Source organism: Acomys russatus, chromosome 15 (assembly GCF_903995435.1).
Source record: "Acomys russatus chromosome 15, mAcoRus1.1, whole genome shotgun sequence".
NCBI lineage: Eukaryota > Metazoa > Chordata > Mammalia > Rodentia > Muridae > Acomys > Acomys russatus.
In genome coordinates, this window is record NC_067151.1 from 39,363,627 (window position 1) to 39,388,958 (window position 25,332).

The following is a 25,332-nucleotide window of genomic DNA, read 5'->3' on the forward strand; positions in this document are numbered from 1 at the left end:
AGGCCACCGAAAATAGATCTTTTTATTTGAGAGCACAGGTGTGCAGAATAAATCGGTTGTGTCCAAAGGCTTTCCACAGATCTTCCTCAGAATTTGAATAGTTGTGTAGCCATGGTTGGACTTTCATTCCTAGAGTCTTCTGCATCCCAGGCTATCCTTGAACTTGCTGTGCAGTTGAAGGTCCCTTGTTTTGCCCGTTCTGTTATTACAGGCATGGACCACCACACCAGGATTAAGTGGTGCGAGCAATTCAACCTAGGGCTTTGGGCATGCTTTGTAGGCACTATAGCAACTAAGCTGCAGCTGCAGCCCCTTTCTCAGTGCTGCCCAATTAAACAATTGTAAGTCTTCACATTAGATTGCATGGGTTGGAGTATAAACAGTGGCTCACCGGAGTGGTTGAATTAAGTGATAAACCAGTGTGGAGATTAATTCAGTCCCTCCACAACCCATCTTTCTCCAGCCAAAGCTATACAAAAGCAGTTTCGGGGCAGGGATTTTCTTCATTAAATATTAAGAGTGGGTTGTGAAAGAATCCAAATGTTTGTAATGAAAGCTGTTTGGTTCTTATTAGCATTAGGGCCATTTTCTTTTCAGGAACGGCCCCCCTGATTCTAGTTTGCATATGGCTGCCTTCTGAATGGTGATCACTTCCCAGCTCCCTGACTTCCCTGTGTTCTTTCTAAATGTTACAGCTGTACCTTTATATTAGTTGAGGACTAAGGGTGGTGAAACACGAGGAGGAATGAAGTCACCATTACCTTCAGAGTGTTGTCAAAGGAGATTTTTTTTTTAATTAGCAGAGGTTGCCTCATAAGTAATACCAGGCTTGCTGTCTGTTAATAAAGCCCATATTTATTTTAAAAAGAGGGGAGGTGGTTGGTCATATATGCACTTTTCTAAGGTCTTTATAGGAAGTATCTGCTGCTGTCTGTCATAACATTTCTTTGACCTCTTTTAGATACTTTTAGAGAATTGAGTTATTTTAAGATACTAAAGTCAAAACGGTGTTTGGGACCAGGGACCAGAAGGCTTAGAGCAATTTGAAAAGAACAGGCTAAACACATTTGTTGCCTCTGTGCAATTCTCTAAACCCCTATTCAGTACAGAGCAAGAATAGCCAAAGAAGGAATCTTGCCACCGACTAAGGAGAGGTGTCTATTTGGTGCATGTGCTATAAGCAGATACTTGATCTTCTTAATCCAATTCATAATGGCAGAAAAAAATTTTAAAATGGAATAATAATTGAGAAACAAATTTGTATTCTAAATTTTATGTGTTTGTTTTGCCCATTTTGTTCATTTTGCACAGATGTTTCTTTAAAAATGTTTCTTTAAAAAAAATCCAAATAGCCTCACTATTTGTGAACCCCATGTTTGATAATTTGCCTTGCCACTGAAACTTACTTTTAACTCCCAAATCAACAACCTGGGCTCTTTCAAAGAAATTTCTAGATGTGTGGAAAGGAGAAGAATGCTTGCATTTCACATGAGTCGTAGCCAAAGGCCTTTTGTGCAGGCTGTTAGTGCTGTGTCAGGGGGCAATGGTATATGCTAAGTGAGGTCCTTAAATACAAACACACAAAACAAGCTTAGGTTTAGCTCACCTGGCTATTTTCACTGAGGTCTATGACTCACTATACATCAAAATTCCCATCAATAGCAAGAATCATGCATATTTGCTTTGAAATTACCAAGAATTTACTCTTCATTCTTTTGGGAAAGCATCAATGATCTGTTAAGTAGGAATCAAGTTTAAAAATTAAGTCTAGGAGGAAGTTCTGCAGCTGCTGTGTGCTGTATTCATTGCTGCTACTGCAACCATACTGATTTAAGTCATGTGGCAAATGTGAGGTTTGCTTTTAAAACCAGTATATGGGACCAGAAAACTCCCATATAGGAAATATTCTCATATAAATATTAAAATTTTTGTCATTTGTAATGCCCTAAATTTTACCTTTAAATTTTTGATTTTTAATTTATATATGCATTTTACATCCCAATCCCTCTTCTCCTCCCTGTCCCTCCCTCCAACATCTTCCCCTATCCTCCACTTCCCTTGTCCTCAGAAAAGGGGAGTCCCCCAACTCACCCCAACACAAGTCAACTCAGGACTGAACTCCTCTTCATCCATTGAGGCCAGTGATCAAAAGGAGGGCCACAGAGTCCATGTCATACACAGCACCCACTTACTTTACTAGAGGACCCACATGACGATCAAACTGCCCATCACTTACATATGTGTAGGGGGTCTAGGTCCAGCTTATACATGCTTTTTGCTTGGTGTTTCCATCTTTGTAAGCTCCCATGGGTCTATGTTAGCTGACTCCTTTGGTCTTTGTGCAGCATTCTTGTCCCCTCCAGGTCCTTCTATCCTTCCCTCTTACTCTTTCACAGCACTGTGGGAGCTCTGCTTAATGCTTGACTGTGAGTCTCAGCCTCTGATTAGACCAGCTTCTGGGTGAGGTCTCTCAGAGAACTGTTAAGTTAGGCTCCTGTCTGTAAACATAGCAGTGTATCTTTAAGGGTTGGCACTCCCCAGTGGGATGGGTCTCAGGATGGGCCAGTCATTGGTTGGCCATTCCCTCAGTCTCTTTTTCTCTGTACATCTTTGTAGGCAGGGTAAAGTTTGGTTAGAAGGTTTTATAGGTGGATTGATGTGCCCTTCCTACCACTATAAGTCCTGCCTGTCTGCAAGGTGGCCTCCCCAGCCTTGTGTCCCCCACTGCTAGGAGGCTCAGCTAGAGACATCCCCATATCCTCCCTGTAGCCTACCCTGTCTCAGGTCTCCAGCTTGTCTCAGTGATGCCCCCGCCTGCCTTTGGCTTCTTTTTTAATTAGCACACGATTAATCTTGTTGGAAAGCAGAGAACAGATAGAAAAGGGAAGACCATGTGACATACAACCATTGGCATTGAATGATAGACCAAAGACTGCTCCCCCCTTGTACGCAATATTGGAGTTAGCATTACCTGACTAGACAAGCACTTGGCCATTGAGCTATATCAAGACCTGCCTCTTCTTAAGATAAGTGTTTGAGAATCGCATATATCACACCATGTATAACCATGTCTGGCATATTAGTAGAATGCTGTACCCAGTGCTCTTCTGGATGGCCAAACATACCCCCTGAGATGCCAACACAATGTCTCTTGGCCATTAATGAGAAGTGACTCACTCAACACAGGACATTTTTTTTCCTGTATAAAAATGGAAAGCTAGCTACTAGCTACTAAAGAGGCGTGCAGATACAAGAAGCTCTACCTGAAACGCAGACAAGAAGAGATGCTGGAGAACATGAAAAAGGCGCTTTCCAGCATGCATCCTCCACACCCAGAGGAAAGTGGATCATAGACAGTGCCTGGGCAGGAGGCGGTGGAGGCTTCAGTCTGTGAAGCAATAGTGTGAAGCATGTGGGAAGGGCCTTGGGGATGAGACACAGGTGAGGCTCCTAGGGACTCATAGGAAGCAGAAGTTACCGCCTAGTATATGTTGACATCTGAATGGTTTTAACCTTTCAGAGGAAATATTTCTGATTTGGAAAATACTCGACATCTTTATTTTCTGATATTCAGTCTTTCTGGCCCCTGTCTCTCTGTTGTTCTATTTGCTGCATATTAGAACCAGTAAAGAACCATTTTTTTAAAAAAATGATTCTAGAATCATCCCCCAAATTGAAGTAATTGGTCAAGAATGGGCCATACACATCTGTATACGTCAATGGCTTTTAGTAAGGGTTAGAAAGTACTTCTCCCCAAACTTTCTGCCGAGAGCTTTGGTTCTCCTGCATCCCATATGTTTTAAATACTGGTCAGACAGACCTGGGTTTCTATGTGTTCCATTAGCTCACATGGCATTCCCGCTTGCCCCGGTGTTGCTTACACTAAATGCTTACTCAGTCTGGATGCTCCAGGTCCTGATGCTTTGCCCTGCCTTTCTCCACAAAGAGGGGATAAGTGACTGGAGTCACATATGGACAAGTGAAGAGGAGGGCAGAGCAAGGACAAAAGAAAACATAGCTGGGATGCAGTGGAAGGGAAGGAGATGGGAGCCTCTGCTAGTCACATACCCCATTGCATGGAGGGAAAGCCTGCACACACACACACACACACACACACACATGCACACACACACACACACACACACACACACACACTTCTAACATTTACTAGCTACTGGTCCTGTGAAAATTTCTTAATCAGCACAGAACTTGGGAGTTCAAAGCAATTCTCTCTGACTTAAAGACCAGAATGTTTCCCTAGTTTATATTCCATCTCTAAGCCATACCCACACAATACACCCTCGGTAATGAATACAGTAATTAATGACTTCCCAGATGCTAGCTGAGCTTGTTTTTAAACTCCCAGAGTCAAATAAGTTGGGAGAATGTTACAAGGAGATTAGTTGGGAAAAAAAAATATGGTGTGTCATTTATCAGCCCAGAACATTCAGAATTGTCATTTATAAGAAATAAGCTCATTATTAATGGGAGATTACTTTGCTTGTCTTTATGTGACTATTTTAAAAATTAACTTTTTCGTTATTGCAAGGGTAATGAATGCATGCTCATCTAATACAAATTGGGAAATAAAGATAAGCAAATAATACAAAATTAAACGCTCCCACATCCTTTCCTCATAGATATAACTATAGTAAGTACCATAGTGTAGGTCTGAGCTCTCCTTCCTCCCTCAGGACATCCACGCACCTGCCAGGGTGGGAAGAATAGAGCAGAGCTTGGAAAAAGTCTACAGGATCCCAGTCTGGAGGAGAGTGCAAGGGAGTGCAGGGCAGGGACTGGAGGGGTTGGGTGGGGTGGGCAGGGTGGGGGTAGGGGTAGGTGGCGAAATATAAGTCTTTGAGATCACAGCCTTGGAGTCCTGCTTCTTGGCACTGGAGCCTACAGGCCCAGCATGAAGTGCTGAAGCCGAGACAGGCAGGAGTTTGTGAGGGTCCCAGTCCATTGATGAATGCCTGGAGAGAGAAAGCCATCTCTGAATCAGTTCTTCAAGTGTTACACATTTTTAGCTCGGAGCCTTTTCAGTGATACAGCTCTTAGATGATGTGCCCGTTTATTCTGAGTGAAGCAGGGTTGTATGAGCCTTGGGGAAGTGGGAAGGGATTTCCAGGGTCGGCTCCTATTACTGGTTGGGCCTGGCATGCTGGTGATGCTTTATTTACATCGAGAGGGATTCCAGGTGCCAAGCTACCTGGCTACTTAGAATTGTGGAGGAAGGTGGAGGGGGGTATCGAGACTACATGCAGCAGGACATGCTGACAGAGGACAGGCAGGGAACGATTATTACTCCTGCCAATCCCAAGATTGAGAGTTCCGGGCTTTGGATACATCTGTACCCCATCCTGACTCCATGCTAGTTTCCCAAGTGGTAGAATCCATGTGCCTGACACCATAGCATCTATCCTTTTCGGCTTTCTGTGCCTTTACATAGGGCTTTTTACCTTGTAACACACACTCTCCCCCCCACACACGTTTTACACCTGCTGAACAATATTCTGTATCAATACATTTGCTTTTTCGTGTTTACTTATTGAGGTAAATAACTTTGTTTGACTTTAAAACAGTTGCTTATTCAGGATGCTTAATGAAGCATCTGAGGAGCACCAGTGTGCCTGTGTGTGGATGTCCAGTCATTCAACACACAGCACGAAACAGAAAAGACGATTCGAACCCGTTTTCCAGTTGTGCATGTTTCCTACGGCCCTTCTACCCACTTATCTACTGCGGACTTCACAAAAGAGTCAATGCAGAGGATAAGGGGCAACATGAGAATCTGCCCACGATGAGAGATTAAAGGGAGGTTCATCAAAGACTTAGCTTAAAAGTGCTAGCCTGTGACTTGCCTTAGCCTATGGACCCCAATTATTCGGTGGAACAGCACTGTCTTTGAAGTGACTGGAAGCACTGATACTCGAAGAGACCTCTGGTCAATGAGGTCCCCCAGGCAGCACTGGAAGGTGCTAGCAAAGTTGCCTATTCCTAGCTCCCTTTTAGTTGCTGAATGTTGTTTCTTTGGGTTAGTGCAGACACTAGGATCAGGCAAGGAAAGCTGGCATGGGAGTGAATACTAATCCATTTCCCTTATGGGGCAGCGTGCATCTAAAGGGCCAATGCTTGTTCTCATGAGCACGAACACCATCGTGCGGTATTCCAAATACACAATAAATGTACCTACTACTCCCACTGTCCATTGTGCAAGCTCATTACTTCTTTATGACTTTGCAGTAGTTTGTACAATCACATAAGACACCCACTTTCCTCGAGAGACAATGAGTGGACTTGTTACCCAAATGTCAGTGGCATTTACAACAACTACTTTCAATTTTTAAAGCTAAAAAGCTCCAAAAATATTTTGTCCAGAGAGTATTCTAGAGGGTCTTTAGTAAGTGTATTCAAGCTCTAATTCGCAGGTTTTCACTTCACATGACAGTCTTCTTATTTGGAGGTGTTGGTCTCACTTTCTCCTGCAATCACATCTTCATCTCCTTCAAAGCACACACACAAAAAATTCTTTTCTTCTCTCCCATCTTTAGTTTTTTTGTTTTTTGTTTTTTGTTTTTTTGTTTGTTTGTTTGTTTTTTTCTTGTCCTATTGTGTTAGGACTAGAGTTCTTCCTGGTGAATCTTGGGTGAGCAGAGTTTGGCTCCATGAGAACGTTACCTTCATGCGCCCCTGACTTTGATGGAGCTTAAGTCTAGGTTGAGGAGACATTCAATTTGTTTGAGTGTGATGAGGACAAGCTAAGCTGGGTATTGTGGGGATGGCTTTTGTCAGGGTGGAGGAGTTGAGCTGGGCTTTTAAGATGCTTGGAATTTCACAGCTTGGGGGGGGGCGCGGGTAAGGGTGTAGTAAATACAGACAGCAGTCGTAGGGGCTTGGAACAACGGGGGTCAAGGAGCTGCTTCACAGCAGAGACTGATTTGAATGGGGAAAGTGACTCATGAGGAAATAAATACAGTAGCATCAGTAGCGACATCCGGTTGAAATACGCTGTGGTCTCTCTCTCTCTCTCTCTCTCTCTCTCTCTCTCTCTCTCTCTCTCTGTGTGTGTGTGTGTGTGTGTGTGTGTGTGTGTGTGTGTATGCGTGTGTTGTTTGCTTGCTTTATTGTTTTGTTTTTGGTTGATTGGTTGGTTGGCTGGCTTTTAATGAATGTAAAAGACCACATTGAAATTGTTTCTGGAAAACACCAAGTTGAAATGTTTTGAGAGTATTAATCTGCCTTGCAGAATGCAGGGTGAACTAGGGTGGATGGGGCCTGGAGCCAGCTCTTTCAGGAAAGAACATGGCCTGACATGGAATAGCGAGTTGGAATGGAAACACATAGAGTGGATATGGAGACAGCTAAACAAGACCTGAGATGACTTGTGGGAGAAGAGCACTCAGACCAAATATATAATTGCGCTCCATTAAAAAGTGTCAGTTGATGGACATACAAAGAGATTAATGATGTCAGTAAAGTGATTAGGCAGATAGAGAAAGTGTCCACAACGAAAAGCTCAAAGAACCTTCATATGAACACTACTGAGGGAGGCAGTTAGCTCACAGGCATTGAGAGAGAGAGAGAGAGAGAGAGAGAGAGAGAGAGAGAGAGAGAGGGAGAGAGAGAGAATATCACAAAATTTTAGGCAAGAAGTGGGATATGTGCCAAACTTTGAATGGCAGATAGACTTGAAAAGAAATAGGAAGGTAATCCATAGTGTGGGATGATGAGGTCAGAAGCAAAGGCTCAGGGCTAGGAAACGCAAGAGTCTTCTGGCATACTGAGTAGGCTTGCCTTGGGCGGGCAGAGGTGAAGAGAAATGTAGATAGAATAATGGGACGAGGATGGCTTCAAGACCATGTTGAGAAATTTGTCATTTAACCTGAGAAATGATAAGCCATTGACATTTTTCAGTTAAAGTTCTGGCCAGGGCAGAATTTTCTGTAAGGAGTTTAACTGAAAAATAGCAGAATATATAAAAGAGAGAGCAAGCGTCATGATTTAGTCAGCAGGAAATGAAGATGTAAACTGGGTTGACACAAGCATGGAAAAAAAAGTACCAGAAAACAGGCTAAGGAATTATAGTTAGCAAGTGATGGACCAAATACAGAGTGTTACCCATGAACTCAATCCTGAGAGTCTGGGCTAACGATCATGCTATGGGACATAGCACAGAGGTTGGGAGATGATTGATGTGGGGTTAACTCCAAGGAGGTTTTAGAGTTATACTTGAGGTGTTCAGCAGGCAAACATCCAAAAAGTGGTTAGAATTAGGGGCTTGAAGCACAGCTGCAAAACTCATTTACCATACCAACTTGGAAAAAAGAAATCCTCACAGTTTAGCAATTGTTTGAAGTTTTTATTTAATTAACTTATTACTTGGTTCAGAAAGTGAGGGACTTCCAAAATCTCACTGGAGAGTGTATACTTTGCTGCTATAGATGAATTCTCAATTGCTCCTTTGTTTTCACCACGAAACAGCTCAACTCACTATGAGAAAGCATGGAGAGTTGTGGAGGGGAGGAGCATACGCTCTAATCCAAGTATAGAATGTATGAGCTTTTGAGTCTAATTCTAGCCTTCAGAATGCAATAATTTGTATGTTACCAGATATAGCACCTAAAAGTACATGTCTTACACATTGTAAATACTCAGTGTGTTTTTATCGCATTTTTCAAAGATGTAACAGTGAACTCCAGAAAATCTCTCAAGCTTACAACCAGTTTTCTAACAGACTTCGCATAAACAAATGCAAATTGGGCATGAATTTTAATTGCAAACGTTTGTATGCAGGACCCCAGAGATAGTCAATGTGTAAAGGCTCCTGCCACCAAACGTGGCTGCTTGAGTTTGATCCTGGGACCCACATGGACCACAGAGAGTGTACCAACTCCTACAAGTTGTCTTCTGACCTTCACATGCATACTGAGGCACGCCTGTGTATATATGCACACATAAATATACACAAATGAAATAAGAACTTAAATAACTGTAAGCAGAATACAAAAACTAATAATTGGCTACAGCACCTTACTGAGCCAAAAAAAATTGACTAGCGGTCAGTCCTGCAACCTTTGGCGTTTCAGAGATATTCTGAAAGTCGCAGCACCCTGAAAAGCAAACAGCAACTAAAAGTTACCAGAGTGCAGCGTGACATCATGTTAATTACAGGCCAAGAATGGCCCCAACAAAGTAGATCTGCAGTTTATTCTCCTTAAAATAGGAAATAGCAAGAGATGCAGGTACTGGGAGCCAAGTGCAGGGAGACACATTAGAGTAAAGAGAGGATGGAGAACTCAAGCAATGCGGAAGTGCAGTGAAACCTCTGTAACAGTAAAGGGGAAAGGAATTGCAGACGGACGCTAGACACGATGCCATCAGAATGGACTATTATATACATACAAAGAAAGCAATTCTGTCCAGCCGACACAAAGAAGGAAGAGACTCTCTGTCCCTTTCCACCCTGCGTAAGCAATACATCCTTCGTTTCACCTGGTCCTTTCTCTGGTCTTGCAGCCGCTAGACTGATTCAGAACATGGATGCCTCTGCTGAGCCCTGTACAGACTTCTTCAAATACGCTTGTGGAGGCTGGCTGAAACGCAACGTCATTCCAGAGACCAGTTCCCGATACAGTAACTTCGACATTTTAAGAGATGAGCTAGAAGTTATTTTGAAAGGTTAGTGTTGCCCGTGTCTGTGTTTAAGTTTTTCCTTCTATATCCATATTTAAAAAAAAAAAAAGCAAAGCAAAACGATATAGGTGCTGGCCGTTTCAGGGGATTTTGCAAAAGATTAGAGTTGATATCTCCTTCAGGATTTTCAGACCTCCACTGAGTCAGTCTGAGCGCAGTAGACACCAAAGTGGATGTGTTGGCATCTCTTAATATTCCTGCTTACGTTTTAGCTACACGAGTTCCGGATGGAGCTCTTTATCCCTAGTGATGGTATGTTCATATCATTGTACGGAAGAGAAACGTTTAATGGTTCCTCCTGAACCATTTCGACTACTTTGTCTTCCATAAAAAGCAGAAAATGTTTGGACTCATCTCTCTCGTCTCCATCCATCCCTAGTCCTCTTCTCTTCTAGAGGTCACTTTGTAGAAAAAATGGAGTTTTTCTGGTTTACTGTCTAAACAGGGAGGGAAATTTAGTTTGGGTCACTCATAGAACATGTAACTTAACTAGAGGTGTAAATTCCACTTGTATCCTAGGAATGATAATTTGGTTTTTCTCAAGATTTAGGAGTGGGGAATGGATAAAACATTTATTTGTAATTAGACCTGTGTTGAAAATGTTGAAACAGTCAAAAATGAGCAATTATGTTGATGCATTTTACTAAATGCCCTATTTCAGATGTCCTCCAAGAACCCAAAACTGAAGATATAGTAGCCGTGCAGAAAGCAAAGACCTTGTACAGGTCTTGTATAAATGAGTGTAAGTGTTCTCTATTTGGAATATGTATATTTTGAAATCAAAATATGAATAAAATATGCATAACCTCATTTTACATTTATTTTCATTGTTTCAAAAAGCTGCTATTGATAGCAGAGGGGGACAGCCTCTACTCAGATTGTTGCCAGATATATATGAGTGGCCAGTAGCATCAGAAAACTGGGATCAAACACATGGTAAGGCAACTTCCCTCCTTTTTAAGTTAATAATTTCCACATTATGCTATTGCTAAAGAAACAAAGCCTCAGAAAACATGTTTCACTTCTGTTCCTTTAGGTACTTCTTGGTCAGCTGAGAAATCCATTGCACAGCTGAATTCAAAGTATGGGAAAAAAGTCCTCATTAATTTTTTTGTTGGCACCGATGATAAGAATTCTACCCAGCATATAATTCATGTAAGTGTGTGTGTGTGTGTGTGTGTGTGTGTGTGTGTGTGTGTGTGTGTCAGGCAGCCAAAGCTATCTCTAACTTGTAATGAAATTTCCACGTGCACTGTTTTCATTGATATTTGAGGAAGGCTAATTCTCCCTTTCAATGAGTGAGCTAGGGTGTCATAAATCTGTGCCCTGGCTCTCAACCCTGAGGTTCCATGTTCAAAGGATTTTCTTAGGGATATGTTCTAGACATTTCCCTCTCATCTTCTTGTCTCTATTTCAGATAGATCCTCTTATTAAGAAAATAACCTCCAGTTTCTTTGTATGCTTTGTGCTTTGGTTTATATACAGTAATGTAGGCCTGGAAACCAAAGCTTCCCCATTGATTTATAGCAAAAACTCTACAGGGGTTTTTGAACACAGTTTTAGTTCTCATTAACAGTTACCTCTGCTTCTACTCTCAGTTAAGGTAAATAAAATACCGTCCTTTTAGGGACCCTTCCTTTGGAGATGTCCTACAGCTCTGTCTATGCATTATTTTTTCTGTGTTTGTATACTTCCTCTGGATTGGTTGGAATCCTCAAACCTGCAGGGATCCCCACCTTCATCTATCGGTGCCCTGGTTTGCCATGGCATCCACTCTTTCATATGCTGCATGGGAGTCAGTCTCACGAAGGTGGCAGTGTGCCCATTTAGCCTTATCGCTGGTGGCCAAAGTGGAGCACATGTATAGGAGAAGAGCAGGGAGTGTCTTCTCACATACACTGCTACCATCTGCTCCTGCTAAAATCCCACTGAGCACACACCTCTGGGGGCATCCTAGTGGGAGTCTTCTCTTTGGTACACAATCTCAAATTTTCTAGTGAGATTTATACTGGCAGATAGGTTGTAGAGTAACCATAGTGGTTTTCCATGCCTTCATCAAATCAGAAACAAGTAAACTTGGAAGAATACGACCTACTTCTACCAGTAAGAATATACCCCAGTTAAGGGTAGAGCAAACAATCATGGCTCCAATGGACTACACTAGACTGTCCAGAAGCTGTGGAGTTCTGTAAGTGTGTAATTTTGGAGCTCACTGGGCCAGGATTCTCCTACACTTTTGGTTGTACCTGCTGCTCTGAATAAAAATTCATTTCCCACTTATTTTTGGTTCAAGTTTCCTTTAGTTTCATTCACACATCCACAATGAGATCCTCCAGATTAATTAACTGCCTGCTTATTTACACTTACAAGTAGTGTAGAAACATTTTCATAGTTATTTATTCCATCTCTGACCGTCACCCTTCTAAACAGCAGGGAGGGTGGGCCTAGTTCTGTTTTATCCAAATGTTTTATGACTTGATGACTAATTCATTTTCTTTTATGTATATTTTTTATAGTTTGACCAGCCTCGACTTGGCCTCCCTTCCAGAGACTACTATGAGTGTACTGGAATATATAAAGAGGTAAATAAAAGAAGGGGAAGGAAAGAATCAGACACAGACTACAGAGCCATCTGTGCAAACCTTTAATAATGAAAAGGACTAGAGCCAAATTTAAAACTCCTTATGTTCTTTGATGGGGAAAAACCAAAGCCAAACAGTGCAGAAGTTCCTTTAACAGGATGAACATTGAGACTAGACTAATGGAAGTCAAAGAAGGAAGCTTGGGATTTCTCATTTGAGTTTTGATTCTTCATTTTTAAGTCACATGACCTATTTTAAAAAGTCAATTTAAAACATTTCCATTCATGTTTAAACTGCATCATTTTAAGAAAGCCAAAGGTGTCAGATTAATCATAGTATAGAGCATTGTCAATAAGGATTAAGGATTACCTGGTACAATGAAAGGTACCCTTCCATAACTTTCTGAGTCTTTCAGAGGATTATGAAGATAGGAATACCTGGTCCCTTGCCATAGTCCCTAAGCCATGGGATCACAGCTCACACAGCTGCTGTTGACCTGGATTGCATTCCCACTATCTCCGGAGCTTTGCTGCCTTAGACTCATGTGAACGTGATCTTGCTTACTGATGGAAGGGGCCCCAGAAGATGAAACATCTTAGCTAAAATTATTCACTAAAAATGTTTGTGTAATTCACTCCTGTTAAGTTCCAATAACATAGACTAAGCCATCAGTTAGAGTGGATCCATAATACCAAAATGAAGAAAAATACAGACATTATGATATTGACAGCTACAATAAACAGCACAGTCACTAAACGGATGTAGGGTATCTCAGCAACCTAGTTGCTGGTGGGCTGCAGCTGTTGGCTTTGAAAGAATCCAGCTGCTTCCTGTTGCAGAGTTAAAAATGAGGGCAGAGTATTATATCCTACCTTACCATGTTCAGCTCAAGGGCATTTATATTTACAATTGTACTCTTATAAACTGCTATTTTTCCCCCCAATCCTTAGTTAGTTTTTATTAGTCTAACATTTCTGATCTCCAACTCTACATGGTAGTCAAGGTGATGAAGTTTCTTCCTTTTTCCCTTTGATAAGATTTTTATAAAGATGATAGTATATTTTGTGAATTTTATATAGTGTTAGTCACAAAGTCAAACATGGGACAAACTGGCTGTTTGGGCTTTGACTCTGATACAAACGCATTTTTTACCTAAGCTGCAAGATTTGTTTTATTTGAACTTTTGAATTGTCCAGCCATTACAGAAGTGGGCCCTTACTTGATCACACATAGTTCTTGCTAGGTCTGTAGAATTAGAAGCCCTAAATTGTCCTTTTCAGAAGACTGTGCAGCCAAGAGCCATTCTAGTCAGTCCACAGAGCATAATTTCCTAGGTCTATGTAGCCATAATCTAGACTCTAGATTCTAGAGGATTCTTTGATTTATATTGGCCTTCTTGTCTCTATAGGCATGTAAGTTTGTATTGGACTGGGTTTTGTCTAAGCCAAGATACCAAAGACATTCAAAATTACAACGCCTGAGGCAATTCCCTTTCCAATCTCAAAGTAGGCAGCTTAAGTAAGATAGGACCCACGGGACTCCCTAGGGCCTCAGCTGCCTTTAATTTTATTCTAATCTCAGCCTTCTCTGGAATTTACATTAGTCTGCCTTATCTTCTTCTGCCATATTCCTGGTTAAGGCTGAAGGGAACTAGAAAAAAAGAAAGTGCTGGACTATTTCCTCTAACTTTTTAATTAATAGATTTCTTTGTTCTTATAAGAATGGGGTTATTCTGTGGCCAAGGCTGACCAGGCTGTTATGTTGCTCCCACTAAATATGCAGGAGGTTGGAAACTATCAATTTAATTTCCTCCTTGTTTTTGATTCGGTTGTAAATTGGATTGTTTCATTCATTTCTAAGTCAGGTAGTTCAATTTTTGTTTGCATAAATGCTACCGATTTTGTGCCCTGCTTTCTTTAAACTGTGTTCAGTTTTTGCACTATTTTTGATGACACCTGACACCATTGGTATTTTCCGTGTATAGGATTATCCATTGTCAAACAGACATCTGGCCACTTCCTTTTCTACACAGTTACTGTTTATTTCATGTGCTTGCCTTACTGTCCTGTTTAAGATTTTTTTGAGCTACCTGGAACAGACGTCCTTGTCTTGTTTCTGACCTTGGAAGGAAACATTCAGCTTTTCACTGTTAAGTCTAGTGATAGCTGTAGACTTGTCATTATGGCTTTTATGTGCTCAAGCATGTTGCTTTTGAACTTATGCTTTTGAAAATTTTTTTTAAATCATGTTGAACTTTTTCATCATTTGAGATGATCATGTGGTTTTGTACTTCAGTTGGTTAAAATAGTATGTAACACTTATTGATTGATTGGTATTGAGTGATACCTGTATAATTTTTCCTGGCATAAATCTCTCTTAGTCATGGGTAAAAGTCTTTTTAATGTCTGTCAAATACTTATCATACACTTATAAGTATTTTGCTGAGTATTTCACTCTGGTCATTATCATGGATATTTGCCCAGTGTTTTCTTTTATCATAGTGACTTTGCCTGGCTTTGAAATCAGAGTTGGGCACATAAAATTAGTTTGTAACTCTTCCACACTTTTCAGTTTTATGGAAGAGTTTGAGAAACACTGGCCCTGGTTTGCCTTTAAATGCTTAGTAATGCAGCAGGGAAGCCATCAACAGTAGCATACGTCAGCTGCTTCTTTTCTTGAGTATCCTAAAATTTCAAATAGATCTAATAATATAAACAGGAAGAATTGGCTTTGATCAGATGGATTTTAGCCATTTTTCTCTCTGGAACAGCAAGGGAGTTGAAAACTCTAGAAGACGATGGCAAGAGAGAAGGAGAAGGGTTAACTCAGTCCTGGTTGGCTCCTTGCGAAGAGAATGCACTATGGTATGAGGCTGTAGTACAGCCAAGGAGAGTAAATATGCAAAATGAACAGAAAAGCAGCATTTGTCATCAATGCACACATCTTCATGAATATTCTTCTGATGACTCATTGGATTTCAGTTCTTCATTTCCCTCAGCCTAAAACATGGTTTTGTTGTCATTTAGTGGTCATGGTAACCTATACATACCATTTAAGAATATCAGGAGAGAGAGAGAGAGAGAGAGAGAGAGAGAGAGAGAGAGAGAGAGAGAGAGAGAGAGAACAAGGAGGTCAGTTCAACCACAAAAGTTGTGATTGTTCTTTTTGTTAGCTTTTTGATGATGAGGGTACATACTGAATCTCAAGAAATTACCTGTTGATGAACTTGTCAGAAGGGAACATAAGTGCACCATGTATGTAACAGAGAACTGTTCTCAAAACTGAGTTTGGGGAGGAGTCTCTCATGCTAGACCTCTCTTGTAACAAGAGACTCCATGGCTAATCTGATTATCTGAGAAGCTCAGTTAATGATACACTGTTCTCTAGAAGACAGAGGTAGTGAGATGCAAAACAGAAGTGTAACCGTCTATTCTGAGAGAAAACAATGTGAACAATTACCAGCAAAAGATGATCCTTCCCATTCTTGGAATGTCAACGAACCATCTCCCATGAGAAAGCCCATTTCATAAACAGAAATGATCTTAACTTTCTTAAGACATAGCCCTCCTCAAGAAAAGGCCCCGAGCTCTTTCCTGGGGATGAATTAGGATTGCTCTCAAGGCTTCTTCTTTTCTACCTTTTCACTTCATCAAATTTAATTACCTTGGCCTCTTTTGTACAGAAATCTGTAGGCTGTAAAGTTAGAATATTTAGCTATTATTACAGATATTCTTATGTTCTGTACTGATGTCTGTCTGACAAGACAGAATAGCCTAGGGCACTAGTTCCTAGTCCTACTCTGTATGTACCGATGACAGGGCTCTGGGCAGTCAGGCTTTGCATACTGCTCTTTAAGACAAGTCATTATGATTATTTTATTTTTCTGTTTATCCACCACAAAATACTTGGTTGAACCATGTATTAGTTAAATAATTAATTAAAATAAAATGAAAAACCCCCTCAGGATGCACAAGTTGGAGGTGAGAAGCTATGGATTAAAACGATGCAAGGCACGTTTAAAGAGGCGGGAGGAGAAGAGAGCTGTAATTTAATTTAGAACTCTTCTAAAACTGATAGCCTCATAAAACATGGAGGTATTTTAGGGATAAGGATAAATGGCTTGAAACATGGTCACACACATATCCCAAGGCCTGTGTGTTTAAATCTGAGAAAAGACACTCCTCTCTCAATTCAGTAAATTCCAGGAAAGAGCACAGGCTGAGATTTGTAGTCATAAAGATGAGCAAGCTAAAACAAATGGAGATTAAACATAAAGGGGATTTTCCTAGCTTGCTCACCCAAAGTGCAAGCTACTAAAGCTGCCATGGTCTGGAGATGTTTTGATCAAGTAGAAATGAGTGAATCCTTTTTAATATATTAATATTTTAACTTCGACATTTTTATTTAGTAAATATTCACTGAATTTATATCAGTGTGACAAGTTTTCTAGTGAGAATTCAGAAACAACATTTTTTTTTTTTTTTTTTTTTTGCTGTCATTGAACTCAAGAAATGCAGGAGTAAAAGAGACAAGTGAAAAGGAAGATAATGGAAAACAAAAAGTAAACTGAGGAGACAGTAAGATGAAAATAAAATGGTGATGTGATAATGAGTGGATAAGTAAATGAGCAATTTAGATTCCTTTCAATTTGGATTTTAAAAAGATCTGTCTGGCTGCAGTGTGCAGACTGTACCATAATACAGAAGGGCTTGAAGAAGGCCATTTGGTCATCAGTGTGAAAGAGGGTTGTGAACTCTGATGAGGGCAAGTGGGTCTAAGACAACTGACAAGATGCTCTACTGGTTATAAATAAAATGTGTCCTTTAAGTTTCTCAGCTAATACATATGGCCTCCATAGTTTCTCTGTTCACTAGTGTTGACATATATAGGATACAAGCAAAACTGCTGAACTCATTTTCTTCTTTCTGCATACCAAGAAAGAGATGAAACCCAGAAGGTTTACCCAGTCCTGGTATATGCATTTAGCAAAACATAAAGTACCATTTTATTTTCAACTTAGTACATTTGAAAAGAGAAATATTTTTTTTAGAGATTCAAAGCAGTTCATTAAAACTTCTGGTTCCTGGCATATACAGTCAACCTTTGAAAATCTTTTGTGAACCTCCAGGTTCTTTCTGGTACCCTAACAGCCCCAGTCCCCTCCCTGGACCAAGGCCCAGGCCTCTTGGGTCCTGTATTCCTTAAGGGCTATCATTGGGTTGTTCTTGGATTCATCTATGTCTCATCTCTGGTCTCTCAGAATAAGCATGCAGTTCTACATGCACAGTCCCTTTGTGGAGAGCCATTCTCTCTGCCAACAGTTGTATGTTGTTTAGTGGGAAGTTTCTGGTCCCTTTAAAAGGAAACCATCTTTCAGGCTTGGAGTCCTATTTTCCTTCCTTTCTTCTTTCCTTCCTTCCTTCTTTCCTTCCTTCCTTCCTTCCTTTCTTCCTTCCTTCCCTCCTTCCTTTCTTTCATTAATTAATTTACATCCTATTACAACTGCCCCTCCTTCCTCTCCTTACAGTCCTCCCCTCTCCCCTCCCCTTGCCCTATGCCAGCATCCCTTTTTCCACAGAGAAGGAGAGACCTCCCATGGACATCAACCCACCTTGGCATATCAAGTTGTAGTGGGACTGGGCACATCTTCTTCTATTGACACTAGACAAGGCTGTCCAGTTAAGGGAAAGGGATCCAAAGGCAAGCCACAGAGTCATGGACAGTCCCTGCTCCTGTTGTTAAAGGTCTCACATGTTGTTAGAGGACCAATCTGTACACCTGTTACATTCTGTGTAAGCAGCCTAGGTCCAGCTATACATGCCCTTTGTTCAGTCTCTGTGAGCCCCTATTGGCCCATGTTAGTTGATTCTGTAGGTTTTCTTGGTGTGTCCTTGACCTCTATGGCTCCTTCAATCCTTCCTTCCCCTCTTCCATGAGGTTTCTGGAGCTCTATCCAAAGTTTGTCTGTGGATCTCTGCATCTCTTTTCATCACCTGGTGTGTGAAACCACTCAGATGACAGTTATGCTAGGCCCCTGTCTGCAAGTATAGCAGAGTATCATTAATAATGACAGGGGTTGGCTCTCTCCCATAGTGTGGGTTTCAAGTTGGGCCAGTCTTTGGTTGGCCATTTCCTCACTTTCTGCTCCTTCTTTATCCCTGCACCTCTTACAGACAGCAAAATTTGTGGGTCTTATGTTTTGTAGCTGGATTTATATCCCCATGCCTCCATTGGAAGCCTTGCCTGATTATAGGAAGTCACTGTTTCATGTCCCACATCCCCTGTTGCTAGGAGTCTTAGCTATGGTAACCCTCACAGATTGCTTGGAGTTTCCATTGTCCTAGATCTCTAGCTCATCCCAGAGAATCCCCGACAGTGATTCCAGTTTACTCTCCCAGTTCTCTCTCTCTCACCATCCTCCTCACCCTTGATCCCTCCTGTTCACCCCATACCCCTCTCCTATCTAGTTCCCTCCTTCTACCTACTCCAAATGCCTATTTTATTTTTCTTTTTGAGTGAGATTCAAGCATCCTCCCTTGAGCATTACCTTGTTACTTAACTTCTTTGGGTCTATGGATTATAGCATGGTTATCCTGTACTTTATACATAATATCCACTTATAAGTGAGTACATATCATGTTTGTCTTTCTGAGTGTGGCTTACCTCATTCAGGATGATCTTTCCCAGTTCCTTCCATTTGCTTGCCCATTTCATTATGTCATTGTTTTTAATAGCTGAGTAATACTCCATTGTATTGTAAATGTTCTACATTTTCTTTATCCATTCTTCAGTTGAGAGACATGTTGGTTGTTGCCATTTTCTGGCAATTACAAATAAAGCATCTATGAGCATACTTGAGCAAGTGTCCTTGAGGTATGGTGGAGCATCATTTGGGTGTATGCCTAGGAGTGGCATAGCTGGGTCTTGAGGTAGAACTACTGCCAATTTTTTGAGAAACTGCCAAATTGATTTCCATAGTGGTTGCACAAGTTTGTGCTTCCACCAACAATGGAGGAGTGTTTCCCTTGTACCACATCCTCACCAGCATGAGCTGTCACTTGAGTTTTTCATCTTAGCCATTCTGATTGGTGTAAGATGGAATCTCAGAGTCATTTTGATTTGCATTTCCCTGATGAGTAAAGATGTCGAACATTTCTTTAAATGCTTCTCAGTCATTACAGATTCCTCTCTCGAGAACTCTCTATTTAGCTCTGCACCCCATTTTTAAATTGTGTAGTTTGGTTTGTTGTCTAATTTCTTGAGTTCTTTCTATATTTTAGATATCAGCCCTCTGTCAGACGCAGCATTAGTGAAGATCTTTTCCCATTCTTCAGGCTGTCTGTCTGTCCTTTTGACTGTGTCCTTTGCCTTACAGAAGCTTTTCAGTTTCATGAGGCCCCATTTATTTATTCATTGTTCATCTTAGTGCCTGAGCTGTTGGTGCTCTGTTCAGGAAGTTGTCTCCTGTGCCAAAGAATTTTCCCCACTTTCTTTTCTAATAGATTTAGTGTAACTGGTTTTATGTTAAGGTGTTTGATCCACTTGAATTTGAATTTTGCGCATACTAATCGATATGGATGGATTTGCATACTTCTATATGCAGGCATTCAGGTAGACCAACATTTACTTTTTTAAGAAGCTTTCTTTGGTCCATTTTATAGTTTCGGTTTCTTTGTCAAAAATCAAGTGTCCATAGGTATGTGGATTTACTTCTGGGACTTCAGTTCAATTCCATTGATCAACCTGTCTATTTTTATGCCAGTACCATGTGGGTTTTATTACTATTGCTCTGACATATAGCTTGAGATCAGGGAGGATACTACCTCCAAAAGTTCTTTTATTGTACATGATTGTTTTAGCTACCCAGGGTTTTTCTTTTTCCATATGAAGTTGAATATTATTCTTTTAAGGTCTATAAAGAATTGTGTTAGGATTTTGATGGGAATTTCATTGAGTATGTAGACTGCTTTCAATAAAATGGCCATATTCATTGTGTTAATCCTACTGCTCCATAAGCATAGGAGATCTTTCCATCTTCTGGTATCTTCTTCAATTTCTCTCTTTTTGGAATTCAATGAAAACGAATGCACAACATACTCAAACTTATGGAACACAATAAAAACAGTGCTAAGAGGAAAGTTCATAGCACTAAATGCTTTCATAAAGAAATTAAAGATTGCATACTGGCAACATAACAACACACCTGAAAGCTCTAGAACAAAAAGAAGCAAATATACCCAGAAGGAGTAGGTGGCAGGAAATAATTAAACTGCTAGTTGAAATCAATAAATTAGAAACAAAGATAACAATACAATCAATGACACCAAGAGTTGGTTCTTTTAGAAAATCAACAAGATAGAATAAACCCTTAGCCAAATTAAAAGGCAGAGAGATAATATCAACATTACCAAAGTCAGAAATGAAAGGGGGGACATAACAACAGACACCAAGGAAATCCAAAGAATCATTAGGTAGTCCACAAAATTGGAAAATCTAAACAAAATGGAAGGTTTTCTTGATAGGTACCACTTACCAAAGTTAAATCAAGATCAGGTATACAGCTTAAATAGACCTATAAACCCTAAGGAAATATAAGCAGACATTAAAAGTCTCCCAACCAATAGAAGCCCAGGATCAGATGGTTTTAGCCAGACCTTTAAAGAAGACCTATCTTTCTTATTTGATACACTTTGTAGATTCTACCAGTGAACTTCCTGTATAGCATGTAATATTCCCCAGCATAATGGCTAACCAGAACACAGTTATATGATTCTTCAGTTACTTCTTGGTCTACACTGTCTAGATTTTCTTCTAAGGAAGGAAAAGACACAAAAGCGATAAGACCTGTGTGTCACAAACAGAATATCTAGATATAAATCTCCTGGTCTTTACAAGTCACTACCAGAGTACCCAGATATCAGCCAATCAGATTGGAGAACTTTCTTCTCTTTCCTGGATCTGGATGTCTTTCATTAGCAGTGCTATTAAAATATGAAGGATAGCAGTAAAATGGCTGTGCTGTGTTCCTCTTTCTCGATTTTAATAAATATCAGCTTTTATTCCAGGTTGGGGGGGTGAGTTGCCACTTCTATAGATCTAGTTTATAAACACCATTATCTGATACTGTAATGTGGAAATCACTCCAACCAAAGCAATAATATATGATATTAGGATTAGTAAATATTATTTTTGCTAATGTATAGTTTACAACCCCACAAAGGTTACTACTATATGGATTTTATGCTGCCTCTTAAGAGCAATTATCCCTTTAAAACTATTTTTGTCAGTGCTAAGATTTATAATCTTTTTTTTTTTAAAACAAAGGACTACTAGATGTTTTCAAGTTTTTCTCCACTGGAAGATCCTTGATTTTCTGTATCTTCAAAGTATAACTTTTAAAAATGAGAGCTCATTCTTATCCCTGCCCTGACACTAACTCTTCTCTAAGTCACAAGCAAGGAAAATTTATTAAACTTTCAAAAATATCTCACTTTCTCCAAATCAGTATACTTTATATCATTTGATATTTTACATGTTTAAGAATGAGGGAAAGTAAATCCTTAGGTTAGAGTCTTGTAGCAGTGAGTTTGAGTTCTGACAGCTACTACAGGAATTTGGAAAGAAAAGATGCTACAATATGTGTTTTAGTTAGAAATGCTTGCCAGGTTGAAACTCATTCAGCAAAGCACTGTGTTCTAACCAAGTGTCTCAGCAGCTAGCAATAGGAGCTTTCAGCAGGCCTAAAGGGTCGTCTTGTGATGTTATCCATCCAGCTTCCACAATCATCAGATGCATTTATAATGAGTAAAAACCTGATTGCAGAATCAGCAAAGTACACAGAAGGATGCTTGCTGCTTTCTTCCCTTATTAACAAACATGTATCTCATATAGCAAAGAGAGATCTCAAAAGATGGATATTAGAAAATTCAAATTACCATCTCCTTCATATCCAGTAATAATTCCCTGCTGAAAGTAGGTGGATTTATATCCTTTGAAATATAGGTAATTCAAAATACTACATTCTCCTACTTTGGACTATGTGATCCCATGAGGTATAAACCCAGACACACTTGTTTACATCAAAGGAAAACAAGAATTCTGACTAGCTTTTAATAGGAAAAGGGTGAAATTGGCAATAGCCTACATGAAATTACTTTAGGGATTGAGATTCTAAATGCAAATTTACAGTCCCTCCCCCAAACAGTTTATCCTATTAAAAAGCATGGATAGAAGCACTGCCTAAGTAGTTATAACATTATAGTGTATCCCTCAACAGAGAAAGCCCATGGCTCCAGTGAGCTGTCCACTTAGCATTTAATGAGGGTCATTGGTAGAAATACATTGGATCTTTGATATTCATAGTAATTGCTCATTTTGTCTAAGGCGCTTGCTCGACAGCATATTTTCACTTTACTGTTTGATTTATGTTTGATGATGAGCACCTGTAAATACACATGTACCTCGACATTATAATCCATTAGTAGGGATGTAAGACTCTGCTGAAACTGAAAGTGGTATACCCTTTTAGCACATATCATAGCCTTCATTTGCATTTGCCCAGATACCAAGTCTTGGAAGCATCAAAGGCTCATTCACTAATCCTCCTCGAGTTGTATGGCAGATTTCCCCTGATGACAGTCTCCTCCTTTACTAAGACTCCTGCCGGAAACTTGAATCTGGGTCTGTTTTAAGTTAGATGAGAAGATCACACATTAGTTTAATTGCTGCTGCATCACAATGGACAATAAGTAGCAGCGATGTGGAGATCTAGCCGAAATGGGATTGAATTCTCCTGGTCTTGATGTCACTGAACTCAAATCGGCATCTGTATAACCCACAAAAGTTTGCCAATGCAAATACTTTATAACTCTTGCTTATAAACTGAACTGTGTCCGAAGAAAAGCTGTTAAGAAATTGAGTTTATGGGAGAAAGGTGGTATCTAAATCTATGGTATCTTAGTAGCAGGGGTAGTATGGGAAAAATTAGAACCTTAGGTTTGGATGAAGTCCTGAGATCGGTCTCAAAAAAAAGTTAGTTTGGCCCAGTGAATCTATGAAGATGTTCTGATCATATTCTATGAACTTGCAACTACCTCCTCTTAAATGTTGAAAGAATGACTTGCATATATGTATGAGCAAAGTCAATCCAAGGAAAAAGGTTAGCAAAGGAAAAGAAGTATTGTGTACAATTACTTAACAAGTGCTTTACAATTGTATTTTTATAAAGGCAAAATAAATTTATTGAAAACAACAATCTCCATAGCCAAATGAGTGTAAATTAAAATATTTAAAGTAATATTTTGTTGCTGTGTCTCTTCTCTAATTAAATGAATCTGTGCAAGTCATTAGAACATATTTCTATTTTATTGTGCCTTTTTTGCTACCAAAAATTAATATTTTAAAACCTTTCATGTACCACTATGACTACCAGAAGGTTCCTTAACATCGTATTACTTATTTCTTGCAGGCTTGCACAGCATATGTGGACTTTATGATTTCTGTGGCCAGACTAATTCGTCAGGAAAAAGGATTGCCTATTGATGAAAACCAGCTCGCCTTGGAAATGAACAGAGTTATGGAATTGGAAAAAGAAATTGCCAATGTAAAACATATTTTTTTTCTGGGATACTGAATAATATCATCCACTTTCTGTTTCATTCTTTCTTCTCTATGCTATTTTAAAAATAAAACTGTAGCTCTTTAACCCAGTGATAAAAATGCATAGGCTAGTAATGGATCATTAACTTCCAGAGAACCTTTGAAACTATAGAATTTCCTGAAATACAAGTGAAACACTAAGTTTGACAAATAGTAAACAAGCTGTGCATCACAAACTACATATACAATAGCAATTGCATCAAAATCTTATACTCAGACTGTGAGATGCCCTTATGGTGCAGAAAGACACATGCAAAAACATGGCAGTTTTTCTAAACAATTTTACTTTATGTTATTTTGAAATACAAAATGTCTGCAGAGATCATCTCCATCCTTCTGCTAAGGACTTGATTATAGGCCACAGCGGTGCCACCAATTTCAGACTCAGACTGCTGAAGTCAGGGAAAACAGAAAGTCCTTAGCAACAGACCCAAGGGTATTTCTGCATTTCCCCCAGTTCCAGGGATGACCTTGGAGGCTGAGCTGGCACTCTGTTCTCTGAGTCTTCAAAGGGTTCTGCAGGCATGTGCAAGTGAACTCTGGCTCTTGTCAATATGCAGGGCAGTGATTGAACCTGGCCTCCAAGTTCCTTAACAGTGCAAGCCGAACCCGCTTCTCTTATGTCCCCATCTGCTTATAATTGCCGTCTGGCATCGTCTGAAGAATGAAGTCTTAAGATCATGGAGAGTGAGTTTAGATTTTTCTGCGGCGACATAAAACCAACCCCACCCTCAAGCAGAGTCAGCCTGCTTGGAGGAGTAACACCATAGAGAACATTTGATAGGTTACTTGTGATTCTCAGAGGAAAGCTGAATGGTTACAGAACAGGTTTTTTGTCCTGGATTTTTTCACTCCTATGTTCTCAGACCATCTTCCCCTTGGCCAGCGTTGGCTCGACTATAGTTACTCTGTGTTGCCTCCGATATGCTTAGCGCTGCATTAGGATTCCTCCAGCCTTAGGCTCTGAGGTTGGGTTAGGGTCATAGTCATCTTTGTATCACTCATGTGTATCTAACAGTGTGCATATTGCCCTATATGAAGGAGATGCTCAATATTGATTGTCTACATCAATGAGTAGATAAGTTACCCAAAAGGGACATTGAAGGCATTGTCACACAGTTCTTATTTTACATCTTCCTTTTAAGTCTTCCTGATTAAAAGCTGCTTTTATTCATGCCAAGCACTTACTTAGGAGTTGCTGTTATAATGTTATACTTTAGACTCAGTGAACAAAATTTACTTGGTTGCAATTGAATGTGGGTCATTAGTCAGAAAGAAAGGAGAAAAATATTAAAATAAATAAATAAATAAAAAATTTTTAAAAATAAAGAAGGAAGGGAGGTCACAAAAGCAGGAAGAGTGGCCGTTCTTCTTAGCCAATTTGCAACCTGCCTGCTGT

At 39.9% G+C, this 25,332-nt stretch overlaps 1 protein-coding gene across 2 annotated transcripts in view; it reads left to right on the forward strand.

Annotated features, from left to right (window-relative positions):
• Mme (membrane metalloendopeptidase) overlaps positions 1-25,332 on the forward strand; it is an 85,309-nt gene that overhangs the window by 23,328 nt on the left and 36,649 nt on the right. For both annotated transcript variants that reach the window (XM_051157244.1, XM_051157243.1), the window contains exons 4-9: positions 9,517-9,678; positions 10,355-10,435; positions 10,534-10,629; positions 10,730-10,848; positions 12,210-12,275; positions 23,743-23,877. In XM_051157244.1, the coding sequence (XP_051013201.1) occupies positions 9,517-9,678; positions 10,355-10,435; positions 10,534-10,629; positions 10,730-10,848; positions 12,210-12,275; positions 23,743-23,877 (659 nt within the window). The remainder of the gene's footprint in view (positions 1-9,516; positions 9,679-10,354; positions 10,436-10,533; positions 10,630-10,729; positions 10,849-12,209; positions 12,276-23,742; positions 23,878-25,332) is intronic.